This window comes from Euprymna scolopes, chromosome 21 (genome assembly GCF_053919585.1).
Source record: "Euprymna scolopes isolate OS-2025 chromosome 21, ASM5391958v1, whole genome shotgun sequence".
In the NCBI taxonomy this organism is placed as follows: domain Eukaryota; kingdom Metazoa; phylum Mollusca; class Cephalopoda; order Sepiida; family Sepiolidae; genus Euprymna; species Euprymna scolopes.
Window position 1 is genome coordinate 29,226,094 of NC_136502.1, and position 15,945 is coordinate 29,242,038.

Consider the following 15,945-nt stretch of genomic DNA (forward strand, 5'->3'; position numbering starts at 1 on the left):
CTTCATTCACGTTTCAGGTTCGAGCCTACCTACTTGGCTAATTTTTTTTTTTTTTTTTTTTGCGATCACATGGGCATTCGCTGCTATTTTTTTAAACAAAAGTTGTAATGATTTATTTTTAATTTTTTTTTTTGGGGGGGGGACGGGGTCCAGTGATCCAAAGAATAGTTTCTCCTCTTTATATCCCTTCTGCCGAAATATCTGGTGGAGAGGATATCAGGCACTTCTTCTTTTTAGGGGCAATTACATTTATGTTTTTAGCCGCTCTTTTATTTTTGAAATTGTTGTGGTATCCACGTTGCCCATGATGAAAATGATTAGTATAGCAGGTGTGTTCCAAACAGAACTTCATGTCAACCTAGGCAATGGCAGGTACCCATGCTAGTATAATAATAATAATTATAGCAAATAATAATAATAATAACAACTGGCATCAGCACAACTGGCACCGCACCAAATAGTCAAAAGGTATGGCAAGACCAAGGAAAGAAACCAGGCCTCTACTGGATGAGTGCGAAGAGAACTCTGACCTTAGGGAGTCTTATTGCCACTCAAATACTAATGAAGACGAATAGCTGCTACCAATGAGAGATCAATGGCAAACAGTTGTTGCGATAATGCAAATTAATTTGTAAATGGTATTGAAAAAGGTAGAGAGTACTGGAAATCTGGGGAGACTTGTTGTCACTCAAGTTGTTTTCAAAGAGAATTCGTTGATGATGGCTTGTGTGAAAACTCCTAGTGAGTGAATAATAATAATAATTGTTGTCACTCAGACCCTAGGGAACACCATAGGTTGTTAGCAAAGAAAATTCTTTAATGATAGCCTAGAATCAAATGCGGTCCATGGCGTATTTAACGGTGAACTGATTGAATCCAAAATTCAACAATTTTTATAATAATTTTGAAAGGTTTTCATTGGTTGTTTAGCACAGCCGGTGGTTATAAAAATGATTGGCGAATCCATTCGTCACATACCCCCATTACTTCGTCTGATGGAGAAGGTCTCCTAGCGGCTTCAGCTGCTTTTTTAAAATTGCAGGAGTGCCCCTCCTTTAGGGGAGCCTGCAGGGTTCCCACTTTCCGGCCTTGTGCCACATAATGCTGATGTGGGCAGCATTTAAATATATACCCCCATTAGTTAGTCTGATGGGGAAGGTCTCCTAGCGGCTTTGGCTGCAAGGAGACAGGGTAGAAGTACTCATCAAAGATTCGTCACTTGACACTCAGCCCGACAGGTGCTGGGCCGGTTCCCGGCCCCTCACCTGTCGGACTGAGGTACATCACCTGGGTAATACCTAGGAGGTCCACCCTCCCAGGCCTTGCCACTGGGCTTTCCGGTGGAGTAAGTTTATTGCTTACTGCCAGAGGCGCTCCGTCCGGGGAATGCCGACGGGCTTACTCAGGCAATTTTTACAATTGCAGGAGTATCCCTCCTTTAGGGGAGCCTGCTGGATCCCCACCTTCCAGTCTTGTGCCACATATTGCTGTGGTGGGCAGCAATTAAATCTCTACCCCCATTAGAAATCAAAAACACACACCCTTTTTTGATATAATGGAAATATCCTTTCGGATTCAATTTTGGTTTGACTTGAGAAAAGGAAAGAAAAATAAATAAATAAATGAAAATAAAAATAAACAAATACATGAACAAATATAAATAAACCAATAAAAATTGCTTTGCTTATTTTTCTGGTTTGGGGAGAATTTGTCTTTATTCCCATTGGTCAAAAAGATTTATTAATATATTGGTACAATGTGTGCAAAAAGAAGCCATCTATTATGACATTGAGTTTTTTTTGTTTTTTTTTATACATATAAAAATAAACACTTTTCAAATACATATAAACATATGCACAAAAATTCACAAATACACATTTTTTTGTTTGTTTTTTAACAAATGTTTGCCAAAAAAAAAAGATACAAAAAAGAATTCTTTGACAAATAGGAAATTTACAAAGAAAAGGTTTTAGCAAGTGGCTTTTTTTTTCTTTTTTTTTTTTTAACAAAAACTGGAAACATTATGTTTTAGTTGGTTAATTTGGTTATTAAGGTAGAAATGGTCACAGTTTAACGTCATGCCTGGGACAATTTACAATTTTTTTATTTTTATTTGGTGTGATTTTGACTGTTCATGCTTCTCTTTTTGTGTTTCTGAAAAGAGATTTATTCATAATTAGATTCCAAAAAGTTTGGTTATAAAATGTCTTAATTTTATTCTGTTTTATAGGTTTAGTGAAAATGTCGGCTATATTATTTTCAGACGTCACATAAGTAAGAATAATAGATTTTTTCCTTATTTCATCCCTTATAAAATGATATCTGATATCAATATGCTTCGACCTTTGATGAATCATAGAATTATTCGCTAATAAGATACTGCTCTGATTATCAAAATGAATTACTATAGGTTTTTTACTTAGATCTGGTTTTAAAATAGATTTTAAAAGGGTGTTCAGAAAAATTGCCTCCTGCGCGGAATGAGTAAGAGCCACATATTCTACTTCACAAGTAGAAAGGGCAACAATTTGTTGCTTTTTAGTTTTCCAAGAGATCATAGGTCCAGTCTTTGACAGTCTAAAACAATACCCCGTTATACTTTTTCTATCCTCAGTTACCCCAATCTGAATCTGAAAATCCTTCTAAATTTAGAGGACATGTAGACTTTTTAAATATTAAAGATTGTTCCTTGGTTTCTTTTAGGTAACGAAGGATTTGTTTTGCACGATTAAGGTCCTTAATTGTCGGTTTCGATAAGTTTTGAGATAGCTTTGTTACAGTGTAACATATGTCAGACCTAGTTGCGGTCATCAAGTAGATGAGGCTCCCTACCATTTCCCTGTATATTCAATAACCTATGGATTTTGTTTCGGTCCCTATACTTTTATTTATGTCCATTTCGACGGGAGTTGAACGCGGCTTGCAATCTTGCATTCCGAACTTGAGCAGAATTTTTTCAATGTATCGTGATTAGTTCATAGTTATAGTTTCATTTTCACAGGTAAATTTTATACCGAGGAACCATGACAGTCGTCCAAGATCGGCCATTTTAAATTTTGATTTAATTCATTTTTAACATCTTTTAAAGTGTTGTCACAGCTTGAGGCGAGTAATATATCGTCAACCCAAAAAAACAAAATCAACAATTTATTACCTACATTTTTGGTATACAGGCACGCATCTATGGGACATTGCTTGAATTCCTGTTCTATTAAATAATTATGAAGTGTTAAATTCCAATTGTGTGCACTTTGTTTTAGTCTATATAACGATTTATTTAATTTCCACACCCAATTTTCATTTTTCATTTTAAATCCCTCTGGAGGGTAAATGTAGATTTCACAGTCAATCGGAGCATTTAAATAAGCATTTTTTACATTTGATGTATTTTTAAATTGTATTGAGCGGCAAGTTGTAATAAAATTCTAATTATCGTTAAATTTGTCGTTGGGGAAAATGTTGCAAAATATTCCACTCCAGAAACTTGTGAGAAACCTTTTGCAACAAATCTTGCTTTAAAAGTTTCACTGTCAGAAACTGTGATTTTTTTAGAAAAAAAACCAGCGTGAAGAAATTATATTTTTATCTGTTGGTTTTGCCACTATTTCGTATGTGTTATTTTCAGATAAAGCTTTCAATTCGGATATCATAGCTTGTTCCCATTCTTGGTGATTTTCTGAATTAATCGCCTCATTATAACTTTCCGGTGCACTGTTCAACGAGTAACAGTAATCCACTGTGTAATCTTGTATCTTTTCAATTTGTAAGAAGTCTGGCCTTTTTCGCTCCCTTATTGGGTATTGCCGTGTCTGGTTAATATTTTCGTCAGAAGTTCTACTGTAATTGTCGTCGTTATTAATATTTTCATTGTGATCGATTAAGATGCTAGGTAATATTTCACGTTTTTCATCCACTGGATCACCATTTTTTAAATTTAATGTATCATTGAATTTTACACATCTAACCCTTTTTATGGCATTTTGGGCTGGAAAATAGATTAAATATGCTGGACTGTTTTATCATAACCTACGAAAGTACCTTTTTCACTTTTAGTATTTAGTTTACTGGTGTTTTCTATAAATGCAAAACAATCAGAGCCAAATAGATGCGTTCTGTTCATTTTAGGTTTTACACCGCAAAACGCTTCATATGGCGTTTTTCCTAGCCTCTTATTGAACGACCTATTTCTGATATATGCTGCTGCCATTAAAGCATACGTCCATAAACTACGTGCTAATTTCGATTTGATAAGTAGGCATCTTGTCATCTCAAAACGGGTTTGCCATGCCCTTTCAACAGTGCCATTTTGGAAGGGGGAATATGGCGCAGATTTCTCGTGTTTAAAATGGTGGTTAATTAATAGAAGTTCAAAGCCTTTACTAGTAAATTTAGTCCCATTGTCTGAGCGAATACATTTTACTGAACCGTACAGGGTAATATCAGCTAAATATTTCTTAGTGGCGAGTATAGTGTCAGATTTGTTTTTTTAGAAAATAAACTATAATTAAATCGGAAAAATCATCAATAAAGTTCAAAACGTACCTTAGATTATTTCTCCCCATCGGGCTGATCAGACCGGCTAAGTCACAATGCACAAGTGAGAGAATTTTCGTAGTTTTTTTGTCTGGTGTTCGGCTTATATATTTTGTCATTTTCCCCTGTGCACACACATCACAATTTGGGAGATCGTCTGAAGGTATTATTTTCATGCCTTCGACTACATTTGGTAATTTTTTAATATCAGCTGTATTGCAGTGTCCTAGAATTTTATGCCAGGTTTCCAAGTCGTGACAGGCAGTTTTTGAGGGGGCCATACTTTTTAAATAATATAGTCGGCCATTTTCTTTAATATCAAATATTGGGGTATATCAATTTTGACTTATTTTGGCCAAATTTTATATTTGCACCTCGTTTAATTGCAGCCTGCACAGAAAATATGTCTTGCTTAAATGTAGGTATGAACAGCGGATTTGTTAGAATACAGTTACAGATTTCGCCTTTATTATTTTTTAGGGATATTTTAGCATCGTCTTTTTTCAAGACTATATCATTTATTTGACTACCGTCGGCAAATTCGACAAAATGACTTTGTGGATTAAAGTTTGAATCAAAATTAATAAAATCAGATTCCTTGGTGATAACGTGTGCTGTAGCACCACAGTCTACAAGGAGATTTTTATCGTTTGTGGTATTGTCAAAGTTACATGTGAATAGAAATATATGTTCTTCCTCAAAGTTTTCAACGTTTTTTACGGAGTCCATTTTAGAGCGTTTATATCAACATTGGAAACTTTCGTGGTTGGGTCGTCCACAATTATTGCAGATAATTTTATTCTTTTTCTTGGGAAAATTACTTTTGGAGATCATGTTGCGGTGAAGTGTGTAATTTGGTGGTGTCTGCTTTCAAGAAGCATTTTTGAACTTCATAATATTGCTGGAGTTATTATTGTCCACGAGCATGCGATTAATCTCTTCGTAACTGCACAATGCCACTTTAAATTCGCTGAAATTTATGGGTTTGTCTTTCTGAGTTATAACAGTTATAAAAGGTTTAAAATCGGCTGGAAGTTCTGTGAGGGTCATTGATATCAACAAGCAATCGCTTATTATATCCCCTGAGAGTTTTAAGGCATTGGCGGTTGTTTCTGCCCTTATAATGTAGTCGGTAATAGTTTCATCCTCATTACGTCTCAGAGACGTTAGTTCTGTATATAGTGATATAATTTTTGGTTTCCCTTTTGATAAATAATGTTCTCTTAATATGTTCAATGCTTTCCGACCATCATCCAATGCGTCTTTTATAATCAGTTCTGCAAAAACAGTCGCGTTCTTTTCGATTCTCTGTTGGAGATTGTATCACTTTGTGTAGTTTCCGAATCCTTAGATATCCCAGAAATTTTACCTGCCACAATTCGAATTTAGATTCTGATCCGTCAAAGAAAAGACGGTGGCTGGGCGCATAACCTGTTAAGTTTTGAGACATTATGTTGAACAAAGATAGCAACATAGTTCAGATCAGTAACTATGATGGCAGCCAAGAATCAAATGCGGTCCATGGCGTATTTAACGGTGAACTGATTGAATCCAAAATTTGACAATTTTTATAATAATTTTGAAAGGTTTTCATTGGTTGTTTAGCACAGCCGGTGGTTATAAAAATGATTGGCGGATTTATTCGTCACATACGCCCATTAGGAGTCAAAAGCATTTTACAGTTGCAATGATGCAAATTTATTTGCATAGGTTATCAAAAAAGGTGAAAAGGACTAGAAATCTCTGGAAATGTGGGGAGCCTTGTTGTTGTTGTTAACTGCTATAACAATCATCTAAAAAAATTAATATCGCCTCCAATGAAAAAAAATAAATAAATAAATAAAAAAAAACAGCCGCATGATCACCTGGCCTCTTATAGGAATAACCATGATTAATAGTGATTTAGGAATAATGTCCTTGTTCATGGAGCAATTCTTTTATTTTTTATGTAATCTTCTACTCTTGCACACATCTAACATTCTATTTGTTATGTTTTTAACACACACTCAACAGGTAATTTTGTCAACTGGAAATTTACCGTGACTACGGGTTCAATCGGAACAGCAGGCTTAGTCGACATCGTACTAATCAACGGTAAGTGCAAAACAAGACTGACGTTGGATTCCAAAAACGATGATTTCCAACCCAACTCAACTGACGTCTTTCAAATGCAGGCTAAGGATTGCAAAGGACTAGAGAAAATACAGATAAAACCTCATGCAAAAAACTCAGGATGGATATTTATACAGGTATGACTTTCATTTTCAGTTCTCCTCAACATTAGCTCAAACTGATAATGCAAAAGTAACAGAGGTTGAGGTTACGTTTCTGAATTTTTTAGATGAGGATTAGTTATTTGGATTATTTGAAATCTTTGGACTACTGTTCTCATCTTGAGTGTCACTTTCACAACCGTTTGATTGATGTAACCTCCGACCTTCTTCAGGTACATTTTGTCAAACTCAGAAATGTTTCTATCAAACTCGGGGATTTGGACGGAATTTCTAATGGAATCCTTTATTTACTTCACTGGGGTAGCATGTTCTCGTTCCATCAGTCATGACTAGATAGAGGTCCTAAGTAATTTGCAAGTGTATTTTTCCGTTGCCCACACTGAGGATTGAACCTTCAACCTTCAGGAGAATATCACTTTTACAATTGATTTTTCCAAGTACTCTGATCACTGTGCCACGAGTCCAGTAAATAAAGGGTTCCATTCGAAATTCTGTCCAAATTCCCGAGTTCGACAAAAACATTCTCAAGTCTGACAAGATACACTTGAAGAAAGTCAGCGGCTACATCGACTGAAACGTTGTGAAAATGGCACTCAAGATGAGAATAGTAGTCCAAAGATTCCAAATAAGATGAAGAGATTAATGTTGTCAAGAATTTTATCACCTTAGTAATATGATTGGAGCACAGGGTGGCGCAGGTGCTAGCATGTTTACAAGAATTAGCAGTGCACGTAGTAAGTTCAAAGAAGTTCTACCATTGCTAACAAGTAATGCAAATTATATTCTTACCCCTCCTCCTTAAATGAACTTGGTAATTAGTGTTGAGGTGATTAATCGGAATTGGAATTTGAAAAAATCGGAAGTTTTGGGGTATCGGAATCTGTATTGGAAAAATTTATGTCTACTTTCCGATGCCCTTTTTATCATTTTCATTTCTTTGTTTTTGTTAAAAATTTAATTTTTCACAACTCATATTAATTATGAAACAATAAATATTTATTGATTTTTATTTACTAGTAAAACAAAAATCTATGCGCCACATCCATAAGTTTATTTTTACATTTGCAAAAATATATGCACATGTTACATGTGGGCTTTTGCAGTAATCCGACCCTCCACACACAAAAAAAACAACTCTATATTTAGAAATTTCAAAAGAATCGGAATCGGTGATTGTATCAGAATCAGAATTTTTTCTTCTATTTTATGTATTTAAAGACATCTGTTTTATAGAAACTTGTTCAAAACTGTATTCTTTATTCTACAATTGTCACTATGAGCTTAGTATTATTATACCAGGCTACCATACAAGATAATCACTATCATCATCATCATCCTCATCATCAACATCATCACCATCATCATCATCCTCATCACCGTCACCATTACTACCATCATCATCATCCCCACCACCACCACCAACAACAACAACAACGTCGTCGTCGTCGTCACCATCATCATCATCCTTATCACCGTCACCATTACTACCATCATCATCATCCTCACCACCACCACCACCACCACCAACAACAACAACAACAACGTCGTCGTCGTCGTCGTCGTCGTCATCATCATGTCCAGTTTATATGCTGACACGTATGTCCAGTTTGTAGAAATTAATTTCCAAACTAACCCATCTCTGGTTTTTAATTATTCCACTTTCTCACACGTTAATTTTTATCACTTCCACCCATATGGCCTTCCCTTGTGAACTGGCCCTGCTACCTTGATTCTTCTGCATCTACTCACCCAAGCATTCATTCTTTCAACATGACCATACCAACAAAGACTCCTGTTCTGCACACATCTCCTTATGCTGTTTAGATTCGATCTTCCTCTGAGCTCATCAAATCTAAGGCTGTTTTTAAGACTCGCATCACACATCCATCGCATTATTCTTATATTGTTGATCTTCATGCAACGCATGTCCTCGACTCTCACTGGCCAGATTTTATTTCCATACTTCTATACATTATCACACTGCGTAAACATACTTGATAAATTAGTCAATGAAATATAAAATGAAATAATAAAATATAAAACTCGAATTTTCATAAATTGAAAGAGTATACATGTGTGTGTGTGTGTGTGTGTGTGTGTGTGTGTGTGTGTGTGTGTGTGTGTGTGTGTTCATATATGAGTCTGTGTAGTCACAAGAATTTCCAACAAAATAGTATTAAATGGGAGGAGGATATGATGATGGTTGGGACTATGTCAACAGTTACCACTGTCAGTAGTGATCACTATGCAGGCGATATCTATGACCTCAATTGTGGCCAAGAATCTGTTCTGATACTACACTTCAGTATTTTGTTCTCGCTTAGTGGAAGAGAAATCCTTCATGACTGAGACAATTTTTATTTTTGTTCCTTCTCCTACATTAAAAACTGACCTTGGTGTCTAACCTTGTCCTGGGGATGGGGGGGGGGGGGCAAGCAAACAGTAACATAACAGTGATTATATCTTCCAAAAAAGCTAATTTTAGTTCAAAGAAATGATAGTCAATTATTTTCACATCTCTTAGAGTCACTATATTTTTCACGTTTTAAAACTAAGTTTAATTTAGCTGACTCCCCACGAAGACTGGATTTGATGCAAGATCAAGCTCCATGTGGCGTGTCACCATTGATGAACACCAAATGGTTATACACAGTCAGTAAAAATTGCCTCAGTCAAGGAGGATTTCTTCTCTTTGGACTATTTTTACTAGAGTATACTTGTGATTTATCTACTCAATCATAAGGTCGTGATGTAAAATAAGGTTGAGCTTAATGTTGAGGTATGATAACGGACAAACAACAACAATTGCTTCATTTAATTTTTATAGAATAACTAGCATGACCAGTATTCCGGAATTGCCTGGGGTGAATATAAAAGAATGATTTAACTATTAAAAAATATCTGGAAAAAAAAAAGTAAAACAATTATGATTGTCTTGTTTTTTTTAAAGATTTATTATAAGAACATTTCTGTAATAGAAGAAATATTTTATTCAATCTCTCTATCTTATATAAAGTTAGGTATATATATCTGTATATCTATAAAAGTGAAAATGTGTGTGTGTGTGTGTGTGTGTGTGTGTGTGTGTGTGTGTGTGTGTGTGTGTGTGTGTGTGTGGACACTTCTTAACCAAGAATGTTTGATCTACACACTTGAAATTAAGTGTAAAGAGTATTCAGACATGTGGAAAACTTTTAAATCTGTTTCCCTCCAGAAAAAAAGGGCTGCTAAGGAGTCAAACTTTTAAAATTTTTACTTGAGGGGTCATCGGACTTTTTCTGTCTGTCAACTGTTTCAAGAGGTTTGAAAACACTTATTAACGATCGTGGCAAGCTGGCCTAATTGTTATCATACTGGACTCACTGTCTTTAGGTTTTGGTTTCGATCTCAGCTCGAGTATTTTTTTTTCACAAGAAGTGAATTGTTTTGAAAAACTTGATACATGTCTCAGTTTCTTTCCAGTTTTTTTTTTATACTTCACTTATTTTAAAGGAATTTAACATTACGTTTAATACCGGGCAATGCCGGGTACATCTTCTAGAATATTTATGTATGTAGCGGATTCACACCTAAACTTATAAACTGATCATTATAAATATTGGAACACAGCTGCTAGACGTAGGGATGAGTAATGTGGGGTATATTTAGTTTAATTGAGTTTTAAGCAAATAGGGTTAAAAAAAAAAAAAAAATTGGGGTAGAAACCCTTTTGTAAAGATTTAAAAAAAAATCCGATATTTGCTAAATTTTAACAATTGATAAATATTTTTCAAATATCAGGTTTTTTTTTTGTTTTTGGAGCTATTATATAAACACAACCTCTCATTTGAAAATTAAAGATTTGCATTAAATTCTATCCATAGTCATTAGACGCAAATTAAGCGAAAGTCTGTGAATTTCAATTTCTTCTTAAGATAAAGGTTTATACTTTATATGAGCGTGTATGAAAATATCAGCAGCAGTCGAAGGATGGCAAGCGATTGTATTAGCAGTAGGAGCAGGGTTTGACCACGTATGCAAATTAAGAAGTGTACGCAAGATGGCATAAGAAGAAAAGGAAAACAAAGACACCATGTGGTCGAGAGAAACAAAGTCGATGCCGAAGGAGATTGCTATGTAAAATGAAGGCAAGACTGGGCCGGCTGTGGACAGCGTGTGGTCAGAAGAAAGAGAAACACCATCAGGTTAGATGGATCTGTGGCAGCAAGAGATTTTTTAAGTGGTGTTGAGACGGGAGAGAAACTGTAATAAATGCTTTTGTCAAAAAAGAAAAAATGCCGACCTGGATTTATTCATTTTTGTTTGTTTGTCCCTTTTCAAGGGTGCCAGATGAGGTGGGAGTCTGAGACAGGTTTGAACTGTAATGAACATATTTCGAGTGTAATGCCCGCGTCCTTCGGGACAAGATCACAGTGTAGTATCTGTTCTTCAGATGCTCCACTTCAATTTCTTGTTCTCTGTCAGTGGAGAAGAAATCCTTCACGACTGAGACAATTTTTATTTTTGTTCCTTTTCTCCACGTTAAAAAACGACCCTGGTGTCTAACTCTGTCCCGTGGGGAGGCATTGTAAATAGGAACATTTATACATCTTCTAGAATTAAAATCAAATGGATTTTTATCCAAATTGCAATAAAGAGTTTAAACATAAAGTTTACTAGAATTAGATTTTGATTTTAATCCTTGTAAAGGGACATAAATCTATTGAAAAATATTGCAAAACCTTTCTGTTCAATCCAAACTTTCTAACTAATATAAGTTATTCATTTATTTAATTCCAAACAGTTGAATGCAACACAAGAAGGTGGACGATCTTATGTGTTTTATCACAATGAAAGTCTCCAAAGTATGCAGACCTTTTATGTCAACCAATCGACTGGTGGTAAGTTAGTAAAAACATTTTCAATCAAAATGACACAAAAAATGAATAGGCAATACACAAATACTAATTATAAAACCTTTTATTAAAATATGAGAATCTCTCCTTATAATTTATCTACTATTTATTAATGAAATATCTTTGTCATAGATTATTAGTAAATGAAATATCTTTACTGTAAACAAACTATTAATAAATTAAATGTTTTGTAGTAGACAAGCTATTATTAAATGAAATGTTTTGTTGTAGAAAAACTATTAATAAATGAAATGTTATTGTCATAAACAAACTATTAATAAAAGAATGGCTTTGCCATAGACAAGTTATTAATAAATGAAAGGTCTTTGTCATAGATAAACTAGTAATAAAGGAAATGTCTTAGTCGTAGATAAACTATACTTAAAAGAAATATCTTTGTTATAAATAAATTATTAACCCATGAAATTCCTTTGTCGTAAACAAACCACTAATGAATGAAATGTTTTTGGCATAGATAAACTAGAAATATCATTGTCCTAGATAAACTATTAATACATGAAATGTCTTTATCATATATAGCCCTTGAAACGTGTTTTATTTTTTACACTGTGCTTGAGGAAAATGTTAATTCCATAATTACATGTTGCTAATCTTGATGAAATAGAACGCGAAAAATTCTAATAGACAAAAGTTAATTTATAAGAAAAACACTAAGAATGAAAGAGAACCATTTATAAACAGAAATCGATATTAGGTAAAATTAAATTCAATTAACATTGCTATCTAGAAAGAGAGATATATCGGCAAGACATAGTTAGAAAAGTTCATGTAGAGGGGAAAGTGGGGTAATCCTTCTCATTAGTGATGCCACATTTTGGTAAAAAAAATTTCAGCCAATCCCCCTAGAAGTCGAAAAGGAACATTTAAACACAAATGCAAAACGTTTGATCTACAAGATTAAACAATCATTGAATTTAAAAAGAACAGGAAAGAAAGAGAAAGCAGGCAAATATTCACACTCTTTATGAACTCTTCTCGCTTATGTCTTGTTAGTATATCTATTACATAGCCTGCAATGTTAGTTTCATTTAAATTACCTCCCTTGAAAATTAATAAGAAAATATCTTAAAAAATGTTTTAGTAACTTATTCTTTTTTTTATTAAACATATTAAATCACTTTAATTAATTACAGTTAATATTGATTAAACTATTAAACACCCATACACACACACACACACACACATGTAAGGCAATCAATAACTTATTTAATCCTGTCGGCGAATTTACACGCTCAAGCAGACATGACACTGAAGACGGTCATTGGTATACATACATATATATACATGCACGCATACATACATATATATACATGCACGCATACATACATATATACATATACATACACATACACATACACAGACACATATCACACACATATATACATATATTCACAACACATAATACACATACATACACTTACATATACATACATATACATACACACGTGCAAACATACACAAGACGGTCATTGGTATACATACATATAAATATATACATCCATACATATATATATACACATACACACATACATGTCTATAAACATAAGCATATATATACATACAACAATGCATAATACATATACATACATACACATACACACATGCATACATACATATATACATACATATACATACATATATACACACACATATACAAATGCATACACACATATACATACATATACATACACTTACCTACATATACATACACATACATATACATGCATTCATACACATACACACATACATGCACATATACACATACATATATATGCATACATACACATATATATATGTGCATATATACACATACATGATGATTGCAACGTCTTGTCAGACGAGTGCCACTCCCTAAGACGCTTGAAATCCATGAACCCAAAAATGACTTCCATCAACACAGGACCATTTTAATAGACAAATGCCTGAGGGAGTATCTATACACAGATAATGTTACAGAGTCTTAGCTTTGTACGACAGCTAAGTTTCTCTCTCGGTTCAACATGTTGATATCCAGCAACAAGCAAGAGCAAGATAGCCAGCAACAAGTTAAACTGCAGACCAGCTTAATGCGGATACTGGTCTCCCGGTTTATGGTTTTTTTAAATCAGAGATTTGCTTCTCCTAGAAAGGTTGCCTTCACCACGGCTTACGGAAGCCCTCTCAACCCCAACACACATACATACACACAGTGCTAGTTGGCCGTTGACCCCGAAAAAGGGTTCATTCGCCCTTTGGAAGGTTTTTTTTTTAATCCTTTGAGGAGACTAGCCACCCTCCTCACCAAACAAGTCTGGTGGGGAAACCAGTTTAGTCGCCGGTGACCCGACCATGAGGCAGGTAGTACTGGGTTACATAGTACCAGCAGTATATGACATGACCTGACATATAATACAAACATGCATACATACACATACACACATATATGCATATATACACATAAACACATATATGCATATATACACATAAACACATATATGCATATATACACATACATACAAACATATATACGTATATACATACACACAAACATTTATACACATACATATATGCATACATATACACATAGATATACATACATATACATACACATGTACATATATAAACATGCATACACATATACATACATATATACATAGATACATATAATGATGGCAGATCAATTATTATATTCCAGCATTTCAGGCCTACATGCGTTACTTTTCATCGCCACAGGACTTTTATAGACAAATGCCTGAGGGAGTATCTATACAAAGATGATGTTATAAAGTTTTAGCTTTGTACGACAGCTAAATCTCTCTCTCTGTTCAAAATGTTGACATCCAGCAACAAGCAAGAGCAAGATAACCAGCAACAAGTCAAATTGCAGACCAGCTTAATGCGGGTACTGGTCTCCCGCTTTATGTTCAGCTTCTCCTAGAGGCGTTGCATTCACCACGGCTTACGAGCCCCCTCTCCACCCCACATGCAAATAAACACATGCATACATATAGATGTACGCCAACATACATATGCATGTGCACACACATGCAAACATACGCACGTAGAGGCACACATATACGCATATACATACATATGCATATACATACGTACACATACATATACATGTAAAATATATATGAAGGAACATTCCAAAAGTCATAAATACTCAATGATCAGACGATGATGGTGATGGGTACGATTAAATGAGTTTGACACGAAAAAAAAAATCCAATACAAACAATTTGTAGAAGAGACAGTCACTCATTGAAATGCTTGTGAAACTTTACAAATGAATAGACGTCGCAATAAGCCGAAAATAAAATCCAAACGATCAGCGATTAAAGCGGCTGGACTGTTTTTTGTCCTTTTTCTTCTCGTTCCCTTTTTTTTGTTTGTTTGAGACTCACACTTCTGTGGTAGATAATGATGATGATGATGTTGACAAATTCACTCATTATTTTACAAATAAATCCACGTACGAATCATACGAAAACAACAATTCAACTGACATGTATTAAAGATGCTTGGACTTTTTTCTTTAAATAAGAAGTTCGTTTGAGACTCATACTTCTGCAGTAGATAATGATGATGATGTTGACAAATTCATTAATTATTTTACAAATAAATCTAGGTACGAATCAAACGAAAACAACAATCCAACTGACATGTATTAAAGATGCTTGGACTATATGTGTATATGTATATATATGTGTGTATATATATGCACACATATATATACACACACACATACATATATATATGTATATATATGTATATATACATATATATATATGTATATATATGCATATATATATATGTATATATATATATATATATATATATATATATATATATATATATGTGTGTGTGTTCCATCTTTCCATTTGACGGGCCAATGTTCGAACGTTGTGTTTGAGTGTAAAAAAAAAATATATATATATACGTTTATATATGCATATGTTTATACACCCACACACACACACACACACACACACACACACACACACACATATATACTGTGTTTTCTTTTTTTTTTCAAGACACTAAATGGAACGTTTCTGTCTGCTGTAACACATCTACGGACGGTGAAGTCTACCTGAACCTATATTGTGGCCATGGCAGTGCAGAAAATCTGCGATTAAGCACACGAGAAGATGATTTTAAGGTCGGCCAATGCAGTAATTTCACCTTATTTCTCAGAGATCTTGGGAAACTATGGAAGATAAAAATCAAGAAAGCTACAGACTTCCAGATAAACAGAGTAAGTTCCAAGAACAAATGTT

At 34.3% G+C, this 15,945-nt stretch overlaps 1 protein-coding gene across 1 annotated transcript in view; it reads left to right on the forward strand.

Annotated features, from left to right (window-relative positions):
- Positions 1–10,888: 10,888 nt before the first annotated feature.
- LOC145242757 (uncharacterized) overlaps positions 10,889–15,945 on the forward strand; it is a 46,767-nt gene continuing 41,710 nt past the window's right edge. Inside the window, exons 1-3 of the mRNA XM_080105897.1 lie at positions 10,889–10,951; positions 11,551–11,647; positions 15,703–15,923. Coding sequence (XP_079962023.1) covers positions 10,889–10,951; positions 11,551–11,647; positions 15,703–15,923 — 381 coding nt within the window. The remainder of the gene's footprint in view (positions 10,952–11,550; positions 11,648–15,702; positions 15,924–15,945) is intronic.